Below are 22735 nucleotides of genomic sequence, written 5' to 3'. Positions count from 1 at the left end.
CCCCTGTCCACTTGTGTTACTTTGCATTCCTGGGGATAACACGTATACGTGTGTTGCTATTTCTCAGGAAAGACCAGAGCGTGTGTCACGTGCCTTCTCCCATTCCCCCATCCTCTCCCTGCCTGAGACTTGACCCAAGGAATCTGCTGCCTTTATTGTTGCTGTCTCAGGAGAGTCAGGGCGGGGGGCACAGAGACCCTCTCCTTTTTCATGTTGACCTTCGGTTCCAGAACTTCAGAGCTAACTGACTGGCACAGATCCCAGTAGAGGCAGGGTGGGGGAGTGAGGAGCAGAGAACTAAACTATGCTGGCTTCTGAGGCTAAAAGTGAAAATCAGCTGCTGACTAGAAATCCCCCCCAAAGAGGACTGAGTCAGCTGGAGGTTCAGAGCAAACACTTAGCCCTTGCTCCATCCAGGAGCCCAGAGAAATCTCTGAAGTTTTCTAACTTGCAAAAGTTCCTTTGTTTCTGCTCGTCAAGCCCCAGACTCCCATGGCTGGAAGGACGGAGTTTGTTGACCTAAAACACCACCCCCTTCCTCCTGAGGAACAAAGATGAAGGCTCCTGGAGCCACTTTAACCCATTAACTCACCCACCCTCTGCCCAGAGTCAGGTATGGGAGGGGGGAGGGAGAGATGTGGTAGTGTGGGAAAGTTTTGCTTATATCCAGAGAAGGTGCAGCCCCAGAAGCCAAGACTATGGAGACAGCTACAGTAGTCCGGAAGGAGCTGGAGGATGGGGAATTCCTGAGGATGGGCCCAAGGGGGCCTGGCTCCCTGGGGAAGTGGGAGTACTAGGGGCTGACCCTGTACCTCGGTATCCTAAACCTCACCAAATAGCCTTTCCCAGGAAGAGATCTTCAGGCTGCTGGGTTGGGGCACCAGCCCAGAAGGGGAAACTAAGGCAGGCCTCACCTCCCAAGAGGGTCATTGCAACATGAGACCCAAGAGAGCTGCCAGGCAACTCCAGCCCCGCCTACTGTTGCTGGGTATTAATCCCCAATCCCCAGCTTGACCACTCAGGGGAGGAGATTGGCTGAGGAGCTTGAAGAGGGGGCGTCACCACTATCCCTCCCAAAGCTTAAATAGGGGTTCAAACAAGAAAGCTAGGTGCTTGGGAAAAGTGCTCTCTTTCACGGGCTCCCTGAACCAGGCCATGACCCAGACTCTCAAGCTCGCCTCCAGAATGTTTCATCGCGTCCACCGTGCTCCCAAGCTGAGGGCCTCACTGGGTTCCAGAGGCTCCGACTCCGCGCCCAGGAGCTTGGCGGACATCCCAGGCCCATCCACGCCCGTCTTCCTTGCTGAACTTTTCTGCAAGGGAGGTCTGTCGCGGCTACACGAGCTGCAGGTAGAGGGGGGACGTCGTTCCTGGAAATTAATGCTGCAGAAATTGGCTTTGACAAAGCTAGAAAGGACAGACTAGTGCAGAAAGTAGGAAGAGGTCCAGTGAGAACGGATGCCCATGAACTATAGAGAAATTGGGGCTGCCGGCAGTGGCTCGACCTACTCGGAGTCCATCCCTATACCCAGCAGAGGAGTGCGCTCAAAAAGCGCCTTCTTGCTCTGTAGAAGTTGGGGCCGAGTTAAGTCCAGAACAAGTGCTCGGGAGGCAGAAACGCACAGTACCTTAGCCGCGTTTCCAGCTTAAAGCTACAGGCGCTCCTATTCAGTCGCTGGGGGCTCGTCCCGAGATAGTCCACGTGAGGAACCTCTGGGATCTCTCCGCCTCGGTTTATCCCGGGCGACCTAAGAGAGAACCTGAATGTCCGTCCGCTTTGTGCAAAGTTCCTCCGTCTTGCCCATCACACTCAAACTTCCTAGGGATGTGAAGCGAGGAAAAGAGAAGGAGGAGAGGTTTGAAGCGTCAGGGCTACATACCAGCTGGGAGATCGTGAAGAGACTGAAGCTCCCCCTTGCACAGCCCAGCGAACACCCTTGGAGTTGGTACGGACCGAGCTGGATGCCGGCGGCCCACGTCTCCAGTGTCCGCCTCCCCTTCTCCCAGGTGCAGGGCGTCGCGCGCTTCGGTCCCGTGTGGTTGGCCAGCTTCGGGAAGGTGCGCACTGTGTACGTGGCGGCCCCTACACTCATCGAGCAGCTCTTGCGACAGGAGGGTCCCCGGCCCGAGCGCTGCAGCTTCTCACCCTGGGCAGAGCACCGTCGCCGCCGCCAGCGGGCTTGCGGACTGCTCACCGCGTGAGTCCTCTCTGGCCTCAAAGCCCAAACGTCCTGCTGCGCCCCTCTCCTGTGGCTGGTCTGGAGACAGTCTGTCTCGGGGTGTGGAGGGAGGTCGGCCTTTTCCCTCAACCTTCTGGTAAATGGGGCTTCCCACCCCTGCCATTTTCGCTCAAGCTCAGGTAAAGCCCCGCCCTTGCCCCACCGCCCATCTCTTTGTCTTTTGAAGCCAAAATCCTGGGAATCCGCCGAAGGGGCGAAGGTACCAGGACCCAGGTGGAATGTCAGATTCTGTGACTCAAGTTACCCAGGAACCCAGGCCCCTCCGGGGCAGGAAATGAGTAACGAAGTAGGGGAATGGAAAGCGGGCACAGGCAGGGGCAGGTTTTGGTACCCCAGGGGAGCGGCGGCAGTCTCTTTCTGGCCACCCCGGCCGAACGCGCTCCATCTTCGCTGCAGCCAGCTCCGTCCAGCCACCCCCCCACACCCCCATCCGCTCTGATGCGCCCCCTCTCTGCACACCCGTAGGGAAGGCGAAGAATGGCAGAGGCTCCGCAGCCTCCTGGCCCCGCTGCTCCTCCGGCCTCAAGCAGCCGCCCGCTACGCCGGAACCCTAGACGACGTGGTCCATGACCTTGTGCGGCGTCTTCGGCGCCAGCGGGGACGCGGCGCTGGGCCGCCCGCTCTGGTTCGGGATGTGGCAGGAGAGTTTTACAAGTTTGGACTAGAAGGTGAGTCCCAAGGCAGGGGCAAGTGTAGGAGGCACCCGCCTGGGTTTCTCAGTGCCCTGACAGCGCCCCCTCGCGCCCAGGGATAGCCGCCGTGCTCCTGGGTTCACGCCTGGGCTGCCTGGAGGCCGAAGTGCCTCCAGACACAGAGACCTTCATCCGCGCGGTGGGATCGGTATTTGTGTCCACGCTGCTGACCATGGCGATGCCTAGCTGGCTTCACCGCCTCGTGCCCGGACCCTGGGGCCGCCTCTGCCGAGACTGGGACCACATGTTTGCATTTGGTAAGGCATGGAAATGAAGTGAGGATAGGGGAACATAAAGCTGTTCGGGGATGGTGAGGCATCCCTGTACCTTCTCCCCACACAGCCCAGCAGCACGTGGAGCGGCGAGAGGCCGAGGTAGCCTTGAGGAGCAAGGGAAAGCCTGAGGAGGACGCGGGATCTGGGGCACACCTGACCTACTTCCTGTTCCGGGAAGAGTTGCCTGCCCCGTCCATCCTGGGCAATGTGACAGAGCTGCTACTGGCCGGAGTGGACACAGTGAGGTTCTCCTCCCTGTTGGGAGCCCAACTTCCAGAGCTTATCCTCTCCAGTTTCAGGGGCCACCCTGCTGCTGCAGGGGATCCACTATGGCCCTTTAGGCCAGCTTGGCTTAACACCTCCTGAGCTCCAGACTACCTCATATTCTGCCCTCTTCACTGGGTCTCCACTCTTAACGCCTCTGATGCTCTCACCTGTCCTCTCAGGTATCCAATACACTCTCCTGGGCTCTATATGAACTCTCTCGGCACCCGGAAGTCCAGATGGCACTCTACTCTGAGATCACAGCTGCCCTGGGCCCTGGCTCCAATGCCCATCCTTCAGCTACTGCTCTATCCCAGCTGCCCCTGCTGAAGGCGGTGGTCAAGGAAGTGCTAAGGTGAGGGAACAGGAGAGGAGGAGCTAGAGAAAATGCTGGGAAGGCCTGGGGAAGCAGATAGTGAGTGGGAGTAGGGAGAGAGAGCAGAGGAAAATGGTGCTCTACTCCTGGCCAAGAATGGGTTTGGATGTTGTGGGCTGAGGGATGAGAGGGAGGCTGCAAGTCCTGGCCTCACCTTGCTGTTTCCCTCTGGTTCTGCAATCCAGACTATACCCTGTGGTACCTGGAAATTCCCGTGTCCCAGACAAAGACATTTGTGTGGGTGACTATATTATCCCCAAAAATGTGAGTAGAGCCTATGGATCCCTTTTGCTAAGCCATCCCCTCACTCTCTTGGGCCCTGTCCTCTTCTCAAACATTCCACATAAGCCCTTCACCCTCCCTTTGGCCTGAATGCCTCTCTCTAGGATAAAATGGGACAGTGGAGAAATCATTCCAAAAGTAGCCCCAGAAAACTTCACCATAACCAACCAGAGCCTGCCTTTGCTCCAATCCATGTATCCTCTTTTCCATGTCCCTCCCTGCATCATGGGCCCAAACTGACAAGTTTATGTTCCTTTCCCACCAGACGCTGGTCACACTGTGTCATTATGCCACTTCAAGGGATCCTGCCCAGTTCCCAGAGCCAAATTCTTTTCGTCCAGCTCGCTGGCTGGGGGAAGGTCCAGCCCCCCACCCATTCGCATCTCTTCCCTTTGGCTTTGGCAAACGCAGCTGCATGGGGAGACGCCTCGCAGAGCTTGAACTGCAAATGGCTTTGGCTCAGGTGAGTAATCTAGACATGAGAGACTCTAACCCTCTAAAGCCATGAACTCTTCTGACAAGCATAGCAAAATATATGATTTGGTAAACCTAATCCTCCGAAATATTGCAATCCTGTTATAGGTCTAGAAGGTGAGCAAAGGTATTTAGACTATCTTTTTCCCTGCCATAATCCCTTACCCTCATTAACCAAGAAATTCTCTACTGACCACAGGTGCCATTTCAACATCGACCAACCTAACACTAATAATGCCCTTTACCAATCAAACCCACCATTGTAGACCCCTCCCATAGTGATAGCCTTCTTCCTCCCCTTTCCAGATCTTGACCCACTTTGAGGTGCAGCCTGAGCCCGGTGCTGCCCCAGTCAGACCCATGACCCGGACTGTCCTGGTACCGGAGAGGAGCATTAACCTACAGTTTGTGGACAGATAGTCCTGTGGATGGAGGCTGTCATCATCACGCTTTCTCTCATTGCAGGGATCTATCAGGCACAAGACCAAGAGATATGTATTCCCCCTGAAACCTGTCTATCTGACCAGACTGGTTAAAGGGACCATAGCAAAGTGTTTGAGGCAGCTCTGACCAAGGTGTGAAGTAGGCATTGGCCTCACCCATCAGGCCCTGAGAAAACCATGATCCTTGTGTCTGCTCAGCCTTTCTTCTGGTCATATCATAGGTATCCTTCAAGGGCCAACTCAAATTTTAACTAATAATGTTGGGTGGCCTGGGGAAGGACTCAACCACTGCCCTTTTGGGGCTTCTACAGTGTTTAGGAGCTGCTGGCTAAGCACTTATCACCACGTGAGCTAAGTGATTGTGCATCTGGTCTGCACCTGGCTCCTTGCATGTGAGCTCTTTGAGAGGAAGAATGAGACCGTATTCAGTCTTTATATCCCCTGCCAAGGCCTATCCCTGATTGGGTGACTCCATACAGGTTCTCATATTGAATCTGGACCATGTGGCAGAAGGGATAAGCAGCTTATCAGGCTCTGTCTACTCTCTTCCTTCCTCATCTTGCCCCTACCAAGGAGAGTGTGCCCTCACCTGGTTTATGATGTTTTAAAACTCTCCTTGACTCTCTAATCACTATTAGGAGTTGGCTTGTCCCACCATTTAGTTCCCAGACAGAGACGTCTTTGGGCCTGTACCTGCCTACACCTTCCTATCATATGTGGAATTTTTTAATATTCACAGTTTTGAAATAAAAGAATCGAATGTTTCATCCTTGACTTTTGATTTACTTCTCTTCCACTTCTACTTCCTACAAGTCCTAGAGGCAAGGCCCTCAACCAAATCCCCTACTTTGATTTCTCTGGTCCTAGGAGTGACCTCCATAACAATGGGAGGTCTAGACACCTGGGAGAGTGGTTTGCATCACAAACCCAACACGTTTCTGTCTGTACAGGGAATAGCTAAGTCTGGCTCCCTAGAAGAGATTTGGGGGGGGGGGGGTGAAAAGTACCTGCAAGGGCTAGGCTATAAAAGTGGGTTGGGGAGCACAGGATTTGCAGAGATGGCCAGAGGCAACTGACTCTGGTGGAAGTGCTTTTGGAACCTGGACTGCCAGGACTGGAGGATGTCTGCCCTCTCTGGAAAAGTTGCTCCAAGCTAATTTCCTTCAGAGAAAGACAGGGATACATGCACAGAAGTGAATTCAGACAGGATGAAACCTGAGTGTGGGGGTGGCCAGAAGCCCTGGGGCACTGAGGCAGAAGGGGGGTGGGCAGAAGGAGCCTCTGTTTCCCTGAATCAGCATTCTCTGGCCCCCCCAGAGGCTGGGCACAGTTCTTCCCTTGTGATGTATACAGATTAACTCATCTTCCGTACAAATAAATCTCTCAGCACACTCCCAGCAGCCCCTCTGTAGCCTAGATTCCCCTCCCCGTGTCAAGACTTGCCCCCCTTCTTCCTGCTCCTCTCCATTCCGATTAGCTGGATAGAGATGGAGATTTCACTTCACACTTCCTCCTCCTCCCCTACCACATTGGCCCCCTGCCCTAGACATGGCTACCTGACCACAGACATTGTCTGCTACTGGGCCTTCTGGGGGTATCCATTTTTGTAAGATCTACAGAGGGGCACAATATACCCAAGGCACTGTGCAGAGACTAAGGTTTGTGTGCCTTTACTGCCCCTCCTCTCAACTCTCTATTGTATTCTCCATCTCCACCCCCACTCCTCTATCACTAAGCTTAACTTGAACCTAAGTGACCTGATTTTTAGCAGATCTGAGCTTTGAGGGAGAATAAAGCCCAGCTTCCTCTCACACCCTGTCCCCTGCCTGGAATCAGTGATGAGAACTCTGTATACCCACATTCCTCATTGGGCAAGTAGGACTGCTCACTTGAGGGCAGCAGTCCCATGACCCCTTTCCTAGACTAGAGTCTCTTTAAGTTGGAAGAAAGGAAGGAGAGAGGACCATACTGGTTGCTGGTCCCAACCCCCAACCAAGCAAGACCTCCAATGGTACTGAAAGGGAGGGAAACATACGGTCTCAACTGACCTAATTTTAGGACCCAGAGTGAAACTGGAGAGAGTGTATTTGTGTGTATGTGTTCTTTGGTGTGTCTAAGCTTCCAAGGAGGGCCATCATCATGAACAGCCCAGGTTTGGCACAAGAAACCCCACCTATGTCATACCTACCTGTCATATTTGCCAGGATAGGTACTAGTAGTCACTCTGATTTGCTGTCTTCCTTCTGGTCCCCACCAGCTATTTTGTGAATAGCAAATCAGCAAAGTCTGACCCTTCTGTCTTCCCAGGTGAAGAATGTGGAGGGTTATCTCTCTAGGCAAACAATTTCCCACTGGAAAAATCGGCCTCTGTCCCCTCTCTTTGATCTCTCTCCCTCTCTTTTGTTAGAAGAGATATACTCCAGTACTTCCAGATGACTCAAACCTGCCTTTAGCTTCAGTTCCTCCATTCCCAGGAGAGTCTGGGTGCCAGCACCATGGACAGCAGCCAACCCCCCCCCCCCTCCCCTTTTACAGAAGGATGGAGAAGACCATTTCCAAGGCAAGGATGTGACCTTTAGTAGACCTTTAGTAGAGAAGCATTTCCCCAAAAAACATCCCCAGGGAGGAGGCAAAACAGAATCTTCCTGAGGAAAGGACCAATAATAGGAAAGGCGTCTGGATCTGACTTAACAATGTATGAAGTAATTATTTTAATTGCTGATGAATAGTTCACTTAAAAGACACCATCATTCATAAAATACACAGCCCCAAGGCCTCAGGAGAAAGGGAGGAGGCCTCAGGCTGACCCACATTTTAACCAGTCCTTCCCAAACCTTTTCTCTATAAACAACAGCTCTCTATGCTGCTGCCTCCAAGCGCAATACCTTCCAGTTAATACCACTAGCTGGGGCACGGGATCAGACCTGTGACCCTGAACTTCCATAGGAATAGTTTAAGCTGGGGTTGGAGATTCATAACATTGGGACATTCTGTCTGTCTCACTCCAAATGAGTCCAAATTCATTTCATGCCACTTCTCTGGGTGAGCACATTACCTGGGAAGGACCAATAGAACCCACAAGATCCCCAGAAGAAGAAGGACAGTTCCATCCTTCCCCAGTCCCCAATGTTTAGGGGGTTGGGGAGCTCTCATTCTTGCAAATAACCACCATCCTTCACACTTGCGTATCTATTTCCCCTCATATTTCCGTATCTATTATGACACTCAACACGTATTTCCAAGGCTCTGTGCAACCCCAGATGAAAAAACACATTTTGGAATTTGTTAACCAGCTACTATTTGAAATAAATGGACCATCAGCTAGTCTAGAACTCTTTTTATGCCATCACTAATTTTCTTTGTGATGGCATTCAACCTGTCCCTCATTTATCCTCATTCCAACCCTATGAGGTAGACAGGAAAACCACGGCGGAGAGATTTTTTTTCTGGATCATACAACTTGCAGGTGGCAGGCCCACCCCTTAGGTCCCTCTGAGCACTGCCACCTAGCAGCCAATGTGAATTATTCACCAACAAGTGGGAGTTACAGCTCCAACTCAGAACCCACTGCTGCACTGGGGATTCACAACCTCTGCAGAGAAACCTCCCCACACCTCCCAACCCTCCAGAAAAGCCCCAGATGAGAAAGGAGTCTCCACGTGCATATAAATGATTCTTTATGCCCTCCCCCCATGCAATGGGGGGTGGAGCAGGGGGAGGTCCCTCCCGCCCTCATGCAGGGAACGGGAGGTCAATGTATACTAGTCTTATTGCCAGCTGCCCTGTGGCCATGGGGTGGGGAATGGGGCGTCTACAACCCCTTTCTTCTGGCATTGGTCCCCCTTCACCAAGTCACTATGGTGGAGCTGGGGGGGCTGGAGGCCCTAGGAGCTGAGGTAAGGACGGTTCTCTAGGGAAGAAAAGATGCTCTTCCCATCTGCCCACTGGTTGCCCCAGGATAAGCGTGAGGAACTATCAGTGGGGGCTGGAATGTCATCCAGGTGTCTCTACCCAATGGGCAGTAGAGGCCAGACAATGTCTCCAGCTTGAGGCTGCCCACAGAGATCCTCAGTGGTGGGGGCAGTGCACCCCAAGCACCTTGTCCGGGTGGTACCTCCAGCAGCCATGACAGCTTATCTCTGGCCGATGCACTGATGCAAGATCCCCGCTCCTGGAGTTCAATTTCAGACCGTGGTGACCCTCATGACAACCTCTCGGCCAGAATGGGAACTGGAACGGGCATCTGGCGGCCGCAGCTGTCCAAGGAGGTGCAGGATTGTGTAACCACAGCGCTGAGGCAAGAGCGTCCGCATGCGCTGGGCAGCCGGGGGGCGGCTGGTGGCCCCAGAGGGGGGGCCCGTCCTTGAGGTCCTGGGGCCCGGCTTCCCTGCCGTCCCTCCCCCTGTGTCTCCTCCTATGTCCTTGGTCTTGTCATAATTCAGGACCTTCCACTGCTGGTTCACTGCCTGCCAGCGCTTGAAGATGCGGTAGACAGAGGAGCCTTCGTGCACGATGAGGCCTGAGCGAAAGGGAGAAGAGATCCAGGGTCACTGGCTGCCCAGACCTAGGCCAGGGGTACTTAAGCAAATATAGGCCAGAGTGAGGAGATAGGGTATGCAAAAGACCTGAAGAGGCAGGGAAGGTAGGGGCACCAAGATAGCCCTAAAGGCTCCCAGTGGTAGAAAATTGTGGCTATGGAGCTAAGGGAATGGGCAGGGAAAGTTAAGTGTGTGAGTTGGAGGAAACCACTGAGTAGGTAAGGGGGAGAGGGGTGCCCTCACCTATGCAGACGACATCCATGAAGCCATACATGCCGTAGCAGATCTGAAAGAGCAGATCTTGCCGTTGCCACTTGGCTGAAGGGCTGAGTGAGGACCAGATGAGCCAGGAGATGCTGGCAACGAGGAAGAGAGAGCCCAGAACTATGGCTGCAATCTGGACCTTCTCGATGACCGTCAGGGAGATGGCCTGCCACTGTGTGGGAAAAAGGGCTCCAAAAAGTCACAGAAAGAAAAAGAGGGCCAGGTGGTGAGTGGCCCTGAAGAGGAAGATGCTCCAGAGCCTTCCTGAAACCCTTCAGGCAGGATTAACAATCTGTCTCCTGTGTGTCCTGATCAAACCTCGTATGGGATACTTTTCACACCGTCTGAGACCACTTGTCTGCCTTATGTTAGAAAGACAGGATCAGGCAAGTGCTCTGAACCCAGACCATTTAGGTTTGAATTCCAAATCCTAACTCTATCACTTATTGGCTGAGTAACTTTGGGCAAGTTTTTAAATATCTCTGTGCATCAGTGTTCTCATCTCTAAAATGGGGAAAGTAAGGGGCGCCTGGGTGGCTCAGTCGGTTAAGCATCCAACTTCAGCTCAGGTCATGATCTCACTGTTGGTGAGTTGGAGCCCCACGTCATGCTCTGTACTGACAGCTCAGAGCCTGGAGCCTGCTTCGGATTCTGTGTCTCCCTCTCTCTCTCTCTCTCCCCCTCCCTGCTGGTGCTCTGTCTCTCTTTCTCTCAAAAATGAACAAACGCTAAAACGAACTTTTTTAAATAATAAAAAAATAAAATAAGATGTGGATAATAATGGCAGATAACTAATAGGATTATTATGAAAATTAAATGAGTTGCTACACACCAACAGTGTGACACATAGAACACACTACACGTCTGCTATCATCACCACCTTCGGCATTATCATCTTTTGCCTTTTCGTTGTCCCAGTGCCTAGGACAGTGCCTGGAATACACATGGTTCCCAATAAATGTGAATAAATGAAGGAAGGACTTACAGACAGACGGGAGATTATGGTAATGGTGGGTAGGGGTGCTTTGAGGAAAAAGTAAGCAGTTAAAATAGGCTCCCTGTAGAGTCCCTAATTCTGCTGCTGAAAGCCCTTGCCCCCTCTGGAAGTTCCTTCCTAGCATCTCACCTGCAGTGGGTTCTTGGTGCTGATTGCCAGGACCTGGTACTTGAAGTAGCAGAGCTCACAGCTCCAGGAGCCCCTCTCACTGATCCAGCGAATGAGGCAGGGCTGGTGTGTGCAGCGCACTGAGCCGTCGCAGCGGCAGGGGCTCAGGAGCTCCCCCTGGAGGAAGAGTGAGGAGGGGCTGGTCAGCTGTCTCCACCCGACCCCACTCCTCTCCAATCCAAGAGAGGGAAACCTCTCCAGGTCAGTCATTCTCCAACCTTAAAAAAATTCAGGCCTCTCACCCAAAACAGGGCAAGAAGGCTGAGGCCTCCGAGAAAAAAGAAAAAAGTTAGAGCTCAGGGTAAACTTCCCTGCCCAAATAGATGAAGAACGAACCGAAATGAGGCTAGGAGAGGACTGAGTTTTCTCCTTTCCTAAAATTTGGGGAGGGTGCTCTTTATTAAGGCTTCCCAGATGGAAAGCTACCCCTTAGGTTCCAGAGAGGCAGGAGGGTCAGAGCTTCTGATCCATGCCTTCCTCCTCCATCCCTTCGCTGTAAAGTGTTTCACAGATGTGGTACAGACTGGGATGAGTTATCGTCTTCAGTTTCCAAGTATCAAAAGGGGGAGAGTTCCTGGGAGTGGGAATATGTTCCCCCTTAATCAAGGAATCATTTCTCATAACAAAGGTACACCCCCCCCCCGCCCCCGCACCATCCCAGGACAACTTTGTCCATAGCATTTGAACAAAGAGTACTCTTTGGAATGAGATGGAAAGTTATGGAATGGGAAGAAGAAAAGTGCCCCACGGAGAGAAATATTGAATGAGGCAAGGGCACCGGCTGGGCCCCTCCCTTCAAGGGGGGAATAGAAGCACTCTGCCAACGTCCGAGAATAGGCCCCTCGGCCTACAGAGACCCTGGGGTGAGAGAAGTGGGACAGAAAGGCTGTCCCTGTTAGTGGGTGTGAGGGATTTTGAGTCCTCCCATGAGAAAGCCCCACCCTTTCCCGGGAGCCTCTGACCCCCCCTCTACCCCAAACGTGCGCCCGGGGCCTCTCCAGTCAGCCCCCCAACCTCACCCAGGACCCACTCTGGGTCCTGGGTCCCGCCCAGCCTCCTCAGGCCCCGCCCCCTGTTCGTGGTCCGCCCGGGCGCCCCAGGTACGCGCCCCCACCCCTCCCGCCCGGCCGGGTGCCCAGGCCTGACCTGCTCCGGGCCCTGGAAGCAGATTCGGCACTGGGGGGTTCGGAGCCCGCTGTCCAGGCTGCTGCTGAGTGACAGGGCGTCCAGCGCGCCCGGGGGCGGCGGCGGCGGCGCGGGCGGCGGCGGGGGTCCGGCCCGCGGCTCCTTGTCGCCGGCCAGGCCCCGGGCCCGCGGCTCCGACCCGTAGTACTCCTCTTCGTCGCCGTCGCCGTCCCGGGTCGAGCAGCCGGCGAAGGGCGCCCAGCCGCAGCCGCCTCCCCCGCCCCCCCGGGGCTGCGGCTCGGCCCGGGGCCGCCCCCCGCCCGTCAGCACCAGCAGCTTCAGCTCGTTCAGGAACATGCGGAGCCGAGACTTGAGCATCGTCCGGGCGCCGGGGGGGCGGGAGGCGGCGTGCAAGGGGGGCTCTCGGGCGGCGGGGGGAAGGGAGAGGACAAGGCCGGGAAGGGGGCGCGCGCAGGAGAGCCGAGCCGGGCCGGGGTCTTCGGGGCCTGAGAGCGCAGTTCACTGCTGCCACAGCCGGGGTTCCGGGGCTTTCGGGGCCGAGAGGGCTGGCGGCCCGGGGGCGGCGGGGCGGGCAGCCATGGCCAGGGCAGGGGGCGGGGAGGGGGGCTCAAGGTGCCGCGCCCCGCGGGTCCGGGTCTGGAGCGGGCCGGGCTCCCGGGGTTACGCGCCCCGGGCCTCCTGCGGCGGGGCCGCCCCCCATCGCCGTCCAGCTGGCTCCAGCCCCGCTCGGGTTCCCGGCTCCGGCTCGGCTCGGCCCGTGCGCTCGGCGGTGGCAAATGGCGGCTCCTTCCGGCGGCGGCGGCGGCGGAGACCCCCCCGGAGCGGCGGGCGGGCGGGGCGGGAGCCGGGGAGCCGGTGAGGGATGGAGGGAGGGGCGGGGCGGGGAGCGGGAGAGAAGTGGCCGCGGCTGCGCATCCCCGCCCTGCCCCGCACGAGCAGGTGTCCCCAGAGGCGGGGGCGAGTGTGCGAGCCCGGGGGAGGGTGGAGGGAGGGGAGTGGCCAAGGAAGGGGAGTGTGCACACGGGTAGGAGAATAGGTGTGTTAATGGGGGTCGGGTGCTGGTGAGCGAGTGAGGAAGCAAGGTGAGTGGTCAAAGACGCAGGTGCACCCGGGAGGGAGAAGCTTGTGCAAGATAGGAGTGTGCAAAGAAAGAGCTATGCAAGTGTCTGAGGTGTGAGGAAGGTGAACAAGAGATGGACTCAAGCAATAAACACTTTTACACAAAAGACGGGAGTGTGCATGGTGTGGGGCAGTGGAAAACATATTAGTAAGAGATGCATTTGGATGGTATGAGAAACAGAAGTGTGTAATTGTAACGTGTGAGGAGGTGAGTGAGGAAGAGAGACAAGAGTACTAAAGGGATTAAAGTGTCTTTCCTGGTACTCTCCTGCCCCACAACACTACACTGAAGTGAATACTACAAGCGCAGGCGCGCGCGCGCGCGCGCGCACACACACACACACACACACACACACAGCTCTTTGCTTTTGCTTTTATGGAGGCCTTGACCCTGAGAACCAGTTCTACCCTCTCATCACATCATTTCTGCTTTACACTTACATCTCCCCTCTCCAACGCTGAGGGAAAAGAGATTCCAGGGGAGAGCCCATTGGGTCAAACGCACTGGAAAAAAAATTAATTAGCAAAAGAGTAATTAACAGGAGAAGAGAGGGTATGGAACCAGAGACAGACTGCCAAACTAAGTCTCCTCAATAAAAGTGATTAAGGAGAGTAATGCTTTTATGAAGCATTCAAATGCTTTGCATGGATGAATGCATGAATCAGAAAGGGGGCTGGAACCCAAGGCAACCTAGAGGATGACTTCTATTCTAAACACAGTAAGCTGTGGAAGGTGAAGCTGAAGTGGACCCTGCCGGCGTAGGAAAGAAATTTGACACACTCAGAGACACTTTGTCTGCCAGAAGGTTTATGAACCAACCAGTCCCGGCAAGGTAGCCAATAAAACATTCCCCTCCGAAGCCCCTTACCCAATTCAGACCTTGAGGACTTTCTTTCCTGTGTCCCAGCTGCCCTTGCCAGCAAGGGCCCAGAGCTACAACTACCAGAATGGAAAGAGGGGGAATCTGTACTGACCTGTATTCCATTTTGCCCTGGAGCATAGTTTATATTCATCTCAAGACTGAACTCTTACATCCTCTGCAGGATGGTTGAGGAGAATAGAAGTTAAGATGGAAAGAGTGGCAAACAGAGTTATAAAATGGTTTCAGATTTTAGACAATTTCTCACAAATGACACACTGATCCCTTCCCTCCTTATTCCCATTCCCCTGAAGGGTTAGGAGATAAATAAGGAAGTTAGAGCCAGTAAGACAAGGAAAGTCAGAGAAACCTGTCTGTTGTCTACCTAGGTGTCTGCGAATAGAGGCCATTTGGAAAAGTCTGTGTTCTGGGTGGGAGCAAGGGCTAAGAAAACTTGCATTGGGGAAAAGAGAGAAGCAAACAAGGAGTCACAAGGTTTGTAGACAAGCACAAATCATTCTCATGCAATGCAGTGGTCTAAGGTGGTGGTAGTGGTGACTCCTTCACACATGCCCACTGCTGTATCTATCTATATAAAATGTATAAAATGTATACATATGTATACACATATACAAACACATATATATCCTAGCATCTTAGTGCTAGAAAGAACCTTAAAGGTTAAACATTCCTGTCTCTTGCTCATTGATAACTTATCTGCCAGAAAGCACTCCCAATTTTAACACTCCCAAGAAAGGGTAGAAGTTGGGAGGAGAGGAGGGCATTACCTTGCCACTCTTCCTGTTGGATCACTGCATTAATCTGTCTTCCATCAATTATTTAACCCTAGTTTTGCCCTCGGATGGGTATTGTCTACTCTGTTTTATACGACCACATTGTTGGCTACATCTTTACAGACAGCCTCATCATTACTTTAAAGGGCTAGTGACTGAGACACCAAAAAAACCCACACACAAACAAAAACCCTGCATACACACACAGGAAGCAAGCACTCAGTAAAAATTTGTTGAATGAGTGAATGAATGAAACAAAGCCGCAAATGGGAGTATGTTTTACGTTGGCTTCAAAGCAGAAAGGCGACCGCGCCACGTCTCGCCCCCTCCCCGCCAGACCACCATATAGTGAGATGTGCAGTGAGACTGGAGAAGTGCTCAGGCTCGGCCTGCAGCCCTGAGTTGGGATCTGGGTGGCCCAGGTTGCCATGGCACCGCATTGGACTCCACCCTCTCTTGTCTTCCTCTCACCCTCCCCCCCGCCAGGGTCTGGCAGTCAGTCACGTGCCCTGCCGCGTAACCACACCTCTGCTCCTCAGAGCTAAGTCAAGCGGTCACGTGTGATAGCAACAGATCACGTGGCTGCCATTGCTCCTCCGCCCCTTTCTCCTCCCCGCCCCCTTCCCGGTCAAAGCCTCTCCTGGCTGCTCCTCTGCGCATGAGTGTCTCGTACGTGCCCCGAACGTCCGGCGTTCGCCCCGCCCCTCCAGTTTCCGCGCGCCTCTTTGGCAGCTGGTCACATGGTGAGGGTGGGGGTAAGGGGGCCGCTCTAGCTTGCGGGCTGTGTCTATGGTCGGGCCCGTAGCGTCCAGCTGCACCGGACAGAGCTCGAGTGTATGGCGCCTCAGGATCTGGCTCCGGGGCCCCGATAACGGGCCGCCCCCGCAGCTCCCGGCACGGAGTGAGGTAAGTATAGACCCTTCCCAGGAATGGGGACCATTTTCGTCCTGCACGGCTTCCTACACGAGCAAGTTATGGAAGGATGGCTCGAGGGCGGGAAGTGGGGCAGGGTGTAATTTGTTCCTTTGTGGTCATATGGAGGTGTCATTTTAGGGACTGGATGTCGGATCTTCGACGCAGGGGGTGTGTCGTGTGAGATCAACCTTGTGCGGGGCGCGATGGTCTGTCCCAAAGGAAGAGGAATTTTATATTTTAGGGCTTCACGTGGCTGGAGGGGTTGGAGTTAGGGTCATTGTGTTACCTGAGGGAGCAGCCTCGTGGAAGATTGGGGAAGGGACAGGATGCTGATGTGGTGTCTTTGTAATGTCTTTTGTGGGAGTCACTTTATTGCTGCAGGCTTACACCATCTGAACTTTGGAAGGGATTTTCAGTGGCAGGAGTCTCTGTGATTGTAGGGTCTCCTCTGATCTGAGAATGGCTACTCCTCGATATGAGCCAGTGGCCGAGATTGGTGTTGGTGCTTATGGAACCGTGTACAAGGCCCGTGATCCCCACAGTGGCCACTTTGTGGCCCTCAAGAGTGTGAGAGTCCCTAACGGAGGAGGTGCTAGCGGGGGCCTTCCCATCAGCACAGTTCGTGAGGTGGCCTTACTGAGGCGGCTGGAGGCTTTTGAACATCCCAATGTTGTCCGGTAAGAAGAGGTGGAGGGTTGGGAGTGGGTAGTAAAGGGGAAAAGGTAACCTAAAGGTGAGGAGTGATGGTCAGAAGGGAAGTAGGGACCCTGAGGAAATAGGGGAGGCCATCGGGTACAAAGGGATTGATCAGTGAGTGACGGTTTGTTCTGGCCAGGCTGATGGATGTCTGTGCCACTGCCCGAACTGACCGAGAGACCAAAGTGACCCTGGTGTTTGAGCATGTGGACCAAGACCTAAGGACATATCTGGACAAGGCACCCCCACCAGGCTTGCCAGTGGAGACTATCAAGGTGGGTAGGGTGGGTAGACACTGAGAGGTACACCGAGACCTTTGTGGTAGAACCTGTTGTGATTTCAGGTATGGTGTCTAGTTTCCAGTTCCTGTGTGTTTCCCCCTTCCAAACTAGGATCTGATGCGCCAGTTTCTAAGAGGCCTAGATTTCCTCCATGCCAACTGCATTGTTCATCGAGATCTGAAGCCAGAGAACATTCTGGTGACAAGTGGTGGGACAGTCAAGCTGGCTGACTTTGGCCTGGCCAGAATCTACAGCTATCAGATGGCACTTACACCTGTGGTCAGTAGAAAGGTGGGGGTAGGGGAGTGGCTGACCATAGCAATTGAGAAGTCATGTGTTTTGTGACTTTAATTAACCAGTTGTGGTTCATGGTAACCCATACAATCCTCATCCGCTTTTCTTATTCCCATTAGGTTGTTACACTCTGGTACCGTGCTCCGGAAGTTCTTCTGCAGTCTACGTACGCAACACCTGTGGACATGTGGAGCGTTGGCTGTATCTTCGCAGAGATGTTTCGTCGCAAGTATGAGACCCAAGTATCCTGAACTATCTTGAGTTTCCCAAATCTCTTAGTCATAAACTGCATCCACTCCCTGCCCATTGTTTCACTTAAGTACTCTTGACCATTTTGTCCCTAACCAGGAACTCTCAAATGGCCTGGAATTAGGAACTTCATAGCCCCATATTCTCTATACCCTCTGTTTTGAGCCACTAGCAATAATTATTCCACTACCAGATCTTTGAAAATGACTGCTCCCTGTGTCCTTTCTCACCTTAGGCCTCTCTTCTGTGGAAACTCTGAAGCTGACCAGTTAGGCAAAATCTTTGAGTAAGTGACCAGCATGGGGGAAAAGAATTTTCCATTCTGAATCTTTCTGCTAAACCCTGGATGGCAACTGGCTCTGCCCCTGGAAATGGGGGCTGGAGAAGGACCCTCTTGACCAGAGTTCTCCTGCTCCCCATAGCCTGATCGGGCTGCCCCCAGAGGATGACTGGCCCCGAGATGTGTCTCTGCCCCGAGGAGCCTTTTCCCCCAGAGGACCCCGTCCAGTGCAGTCAGTGGTACCTGAGTTGGAGGAGTCTGGAGCACAGCTGCTGCTGGTACTGGGCTTGCACATGGGCACGGGCACAAGGGGAGGTTGGGAAGGAAAACAGAGCAGTATAAAAGGGACTTAAACTGTCATGGCAACTAAGACTTGGTTGGAGGATGGGCTAGTTTTTAATGTTGCCGTGAATAGGCCATCCAAAAGAGGGATGTAGAACATACGCCATCCTAGGTATTATTGGGGGTGAGCAAAAGTCTTTTTGTTTTATTTCTTTTTTTTTTTTTTTTGTCTTAACGGTTTTTTGATTTTTGCCTCCACTTCTCAGGAGATGCTGACTTTTAACCCACACAAGCGAATCTCTGCCTTCCGAGCCCTGCAGCACTCTTATCTACAAAAGGCAGAAGGTAACCCAGAGTGAGCAGTGGAGTGGCTGCAACAGGACCAAGAGAAGAAAAGCCGTCGTCTCCCTTCCTTTGAACACTTGAGTGGAGAGCCCCCCAACTGAGAAGGCGACCTCAGCTTCATCTCTGAGGCTGTGGAAACTCCTCCCAGCTCTCCAGAGAGTATTTTGCTGCCTTAATGACATTCCCCTCCCATCCCATCCCTCCTTTTGAAGCTTATCCTTCCCCTGCCCCTCCTCCCCCCCCCCCCATTTCCATACACCAAGGGGTATCTTCCTTGTTTTCCCCCTTCCTATCTTGATATTGGGATCTTTTTTTATACAGGAAAAACAAAACAAAACAAAGAAATACGGTCTTTTTTTTTTTTAAATATTTCATCTTCTGATGGGCTTTGCCATTTGGGGATTTGGAAAAACCATTTGGAAGATGGAACTTCACTATAGAATCTTGAAAGATTCTCCCCAGGTCAGTCACAGAGCCTATGTAGGCAGTGGAGCCCAACCGGCAAGAGAGAAAAAAAGGCACTTAAGTTGCTTCTTTGAATGTGGAGTTTAAATGGCTTTTATTTTTATATTCACTGAATTCCCCACACTGGGTCCTACTTATTGTAAGAAAGAGTTCTTGATGGTTTTTCCTGGCTGTCCCTGATTTACCCTTGGAGCCAGCCATGCCAAGATGTGTTGAGGTGGTCCAGCATGTGGAAGGGAAAAGAGGGGAAACAGAGCCAGGAAGGACTCCAATCCCCATCCCATTTCATGCACTCCTAGGAGCTTCCCATATCCACTTAGAGAGAGAGGAAGTTGCTCTTTATTCCATATAATCTTGCTCCCCCTAAACATGTCAAGGCACACAGCCTGGCTGTTCAGTCATCTTTGGGGGATGTGACAAAGGGCCTTTCCTTTTTCTCAAAAAGGGCTATAGGCCCTAGGTTTTCCCTAAGGGCGGAAAAGCTTAGGGAGAACAGAGAACAGGAGAGAAGTCAGAAGGATCCAGAGTCTCATAGAAAGGCACTGGGGTTAGCTCGAGGATCCTTCTGATTCCGAAATCGCATTGCTAGCCAAACACCAAGGATCTGTAAAAAGCAAAGGGAAAGAGATTATCACCAATTCTGAATCTCTGGAGCTAAGACCTACAGGTATAGAGAAAGACTTACAGACACATAAGAGAGAAATGGAGAATGTTACCTCTGTAAAGCTAAAGAAGAGTCCAACACCCCCCAGGATTTTCAGGGCTTCGTCTGAATGCTTAAGAAACTTTTCTCCACACATCTGGCATGTGGAGCTCCGGCTCTTGCAGATCTGAGGGTAAAACGTGTGTGTGTGTGTGTATAGGACGCACAGTTGCTAGGCTGCCCTATCCCAACACTAATGGTGAAGGGCCCCAGAAATTTTTACTAGTTTCTGATTATTCTCCTACAGACTGAAATCTCACTTGACTAATTCTCTACCCTTTGTATCCATCCCTTCCCCCCCAGCACACAGCAAGAGAGCTGCTAGAGAGAGACAATCCCATTCAAACTCTTAAATCTGCCAATTTGGGCATTGTCCTTAACCAGCTTTCCTACCAACACCGCCCCTCCCCCCAGCACAACTCACTGCAGTGCAGAAAGCATAGTCCTGTTGATACAGGGTTGTGAGGTTGAACAAGCCACAACAATCAAAACTTCTTTCCAGTTCATCCCGGGTCTTGTTGCTCATGACCCACCAAGATGCATTGATGACATCCGTCTGGAGAATATAGGCAGAGGGAAATTATTGGATGCTCCTACATCCTGACCTCAAATACCTCAATTTCCCTATTCCAGCAAAGGGAGTCAACATCCCTCAGAAATAAGGGTTTATTATACAGAAAATGATAAAAATCCACCTCAGGTTTTGGAAAATACTGGAAAATTAGCCAGATTTCCCAGAGGAAGCAAATGGCTCAAGAGTCTGGAAGTGGGCCTACTAAGAGGTCCAGACTTAGGGTTGGGGAGTAAGGGAGAGGGGGAGAGGAGAGGGAGAGGGTAGAGGGAGGAAAAAAGCAAGTACTTGAAAGGGCATCCACTTACCTGTTTGCTTCGGTTAATAGCAAGACATGAGCAAGAGATCCCAAACTGGAAGATGAAGACCAAACCGAGGATGATCATGTACTGAGAGGAAGAGTTACAGGAAAAAAAAAAAAAAAAAAAAAAGGCCTAGATTCCTTTATGTTGCACCTACAATAACCATCTGATCGCACCTGTTCGCAGAACTTCTATAACCACGTTAGTTGAAAACAATAAAATCAGCTCTGGTTTCATAAAGTATGGTATAAGGCAGGGCAAGGAGACACGTCCCCAAGATCATTCAAGTCTACCCTTTCCAACATTCCTCCTAGCGGATTCAGCCCTTCCCCAAAGCCCGGGTGCTCCCATCACTTAAGGTCAGGATACAAAGAATAGCAGTACTTGGTGGTGGTTGACAGCACCCACCAGTCCAGCCACCGCGATGAGAAGAAGGAAGACTCCCACAGCAATGACTCCTCCGATGATGTGGATGCTGGACACCAGACCCAGGCCCTTACCCCAAGCAGCCACTCCAATGAGCAACAAGCCTACCAGCTACAGGAAACAGAGCACGTTACATCTCAAAAGAATTCTAGCGTGCAGCACAGCCAAAAGCCTTAAAGGGAGTCTTGGACAAAGAAGAACTGGGCTTGCGTGAACGAAGGAGAGGAGGTGTATGCTCCCACTGGAGATCAGAATGACTGGGACAGGGGTGGGGGCAGCAGGCAGAGAGTCTATGCATATAAAAAGGAACCTGTAGTGTCATCCATTACTTCTATTTTGAGAGAAACAAATTCACAGGAGGGAGGGATTGGCCTTTATACCCACAGCCTTCAGTTCATTCCCCCCACCACCAGACAAACCCTCAGATCACCGGAAGTCTCCCCTCTTCCCACGGAAGTCCCCTGGAATTCCCTCTTCGCCGGAAGTTCCCGGGAATTTTCCCGGAACCCCCAGTACACCCCTCTTCCCACCGGAAGTCCCCTAGAGATTCTTCCCACTCCTCTTTCCGCCCTGAAGCTTCTCCCCCCACCCCACCCCCCCAAAACCTCACCATGTAGACCACGTTCAGCGCGCACAGCGCATTCTTGGAGCAGGCAAAGCCACCGCAAACCATCTCCCCAGCTTTGGGGACCCAAGTGGTCCCAAGGACTTGGGGGGAGGGTCTTGGGGACCGTCTTCTTGGACCCCGACAGCTTCTGTCTCTTTAAATCGAGTCCAGCCAAACCCAATTCTCTGCGCCTGCACCGTCCCACCCCTCCCTCTGGATTGGAGAAACTCGGGGCTAATCCAGGACGTCGATGGCCTGAATGCCAATCAGTCTGCATTGCGTCACTAATCCGCCTGCCGGCCCCTCCTTTAGGTTCTTTATTGGCTGAAACTTAAAACTGGGGGTAGGGCTTCCATAGATTCTCATAGGGACCCGAGCCTAAACTTCAAAACCCCGGATTGAAAGCGGAGCTTTCTGTGGTCGCAGCTGGAAGAGGGCTAATGCGAGGAAGGAGGCCCAGGAGAAACCCAGTGGAAGAGCGAGTAGGTGCGGCTTGGAGGGCAGGGCCCAAGGGCTCCTCCCCTCGAGGGAGCGCCCTTCCCCGCCCCTTTCCCCTTGTCCTGCAGTGATCTCATGATGACGCCATTGTTGGTTGTTATTGCATCACAGTCGAGAACACCCAGAGGAGCAAAACATCGAGCTATTTAGCCCGGCCACAGAAGCCCTGGGTTCGGCACAGCAACATCCAGCAAATCGTCACGCGTTTGCAGGTGTGTCCACTAGTACACATATCCTCTTCCATATCCCCTCGTAGCTGGGTGTGAATATGCTATAAATGCAGTGTGCAAAACAGCCGCCTCGGGCCAGAACATTTCTGTAGTGACAAAGCCACAAGGGCAGACATGAGTGTACTCGGTGTCTTCAGAACACATGCCTGATCCATGGCTTGCAAAAAAAAAAAAAAAAAAAAAGCCAAAGGGAGGGGTCTGGAATATGAATAAATATGAGAGGAAGGAGGAGTCTCCACATTTTTACTCTGAAGGTGGGCATAGAGGTTGATCAATATGCTTATTATTGAATAAATGCTTTTCACGGAGATGAGAAAAGGCATAATTCTTCTTTTCCAAGAGAAACAGTGGTAATGGGAACACAAACGAAAAACCTCCCTTCAACCCCACGGGATGATTTCAGTTTGTATGTACTTAGATTCTAGGACTGCATGAGCAGTAAATCTTAACTGCTACAGTCAGATTGCACGGGTTCCAACTTTGCCACTTACTGGCTGTGTAACCTTTGGCCCATTACTTAAGCTCTCTCTGCATGTTTCCTCATCTGTAAATGGGGATAAATAACAATACACCTGTCTCTTGGGTTGTTAGGAGAATTGAATGAGTTAATATATGCAGAATGCTTATGACATTACCTGGCATATAGTAAACACTCAATG

At 52.6% G+C, this 22735-nt stretch overlaps 4 protein-coding genes across 6 annotated transcripts; 2 read left to right on the top strand and 2 right to left on the bottom strand.

The window, feature by feature from the left end:
- Nucleotides 1-102: 102 nt before the first annotated feature.
- Nucleotides 103-5813, top strand: LOC122473840 (25-hydroxyvitamin D-1 alpha hydroxylase, mitochondrial). Its single transcript, XM_043564633.1, has 9 exons — nt 103-1350; nt 2008-2198; nt 2706-2908; nt 2989-3189; nt 3275-3447; nt 3654-3826; nt 4033-4111; nt 4395-4592; nt 4910-5813. The coding sequence occupies exons 1-9, from the start codon at nt 1156-1158 to the stop codon at nt 5021-5023; spliced, it is 1527 nt and encodes a 508-aa protein (XP_043420568.1). The 5' UTR covers nt 103-1155; the 3' UTR covers nt 5024-5813.
- A 1916-nt stretch (nt 5814-7729) lies between these two features.
- MARCHF9 (membrane associated ring-CH-type finger 9) lies at nt 7730-13110 on the bottom strand. Its single transcript, XM_043564617.1, has 4 exons — nt 12160-13110; nt 10975-11130; nt 9828-10020; nt 7730-9565 (listed from the first exon to the last, which is right to left on the bottom strand). Exons 1-4 carry the CDS (start codon nt 12514-12516, stop codon nt 9231-9233), a joined length of 1041 nt encoding a protein of 346 aa, XP_043420552.1. The 5' UTR covers nt 12517-13110; the 3' UTR covers nt 7730-9230.
- A 2491-nt stretch (nt 13111-15601) lies between these two features.
- On the top strand, nt 15602-18619 carry CDK4 (cyclin dependent kinase 4). 2 transcript variants are annotated; one of them, XM_043564619.1, is made up of 8 exons: nt 15602-15838; nt 16288-16524; nt 16683-16818; nt 16936-17103; nt 17238-17347; nt 17603-17653; nt 17790-17925; nt 18196-18619. In XM_043564619.1, the coding sequence occupies exons 2-8, from the start codon at nt 16307-16309 to the stop codon at nt 18286-18288; spliced, it is 912 nt and encodes a 303-aa protein (XP_043420554.1). In that variant the 5' UTR covers nt 15602-15838; nt 16288-16306; the 3' UTR covers nt 18289-18619. The 2 variants fall into 2 exon arrangements, with proteins under 2 accessions (XP_043420554.1, XP_043420553.1); XM_043564618.1 differs by having other exon boundaries at nt 15645-15838; nt 16936-17115.
- Nucleotides 18620-18816: 197 nt separating this feature from the next.
- Nucleotides 18817-21861, bottom strand: TSPAN31 (tetraspanin 31). 2 transcript variants are annotated; one of them, XM_043564621.1, is made up of 6 exons: nt 21352-21861; nt 20685-20852; nt 20322-20402; nt 19867-19998; nt 19456-19569; nt 18817-19343 (listed from the first exon to the last, which is right to left on the bottom strand). In XM_043564621.1, the coding sequence occupies exons 1-6, from the start codon at nt 21412-21414 to the stop codon at nt 19269-19271; spliced, it is 633 nt and encodes a 210-aa protein (XP_043420556.1). In that variant the 5' UTR covers nt 21415-21861; the 3' UTR covers nt 18817-19268. The 2 variants fall into 2 exon arrangements, with proteins under 2 accessions (XP_043420556.1, XP_043420557.1); XM_043564622.1 differs by lacking the exon at nt 19456-19569 and having other exon boundaries at nt 21352-21826.
- Nucleotides 21862-22735: the final 874 nt, after the last annotated feature.

Source organism: Prionailurus bengalensis, chromosome B4 (assembly GCF_016509475.1).
Source record: "Prionailurus bengalensis isolate Pbe53 chromosome B4, Fcat_Pben_1.1_paternal_pri, whole genome shotgun sequence".
Classification (NCBI taxonomy): Eukaryota; Metazoa; Chordata; class Mammalia; order Carnivora; family Felidae; genus Prionailurus; species Prionailurus bengalensis.
This window is presented reverse-complemented; position numbering and strand designations above follow the sequence as displayed.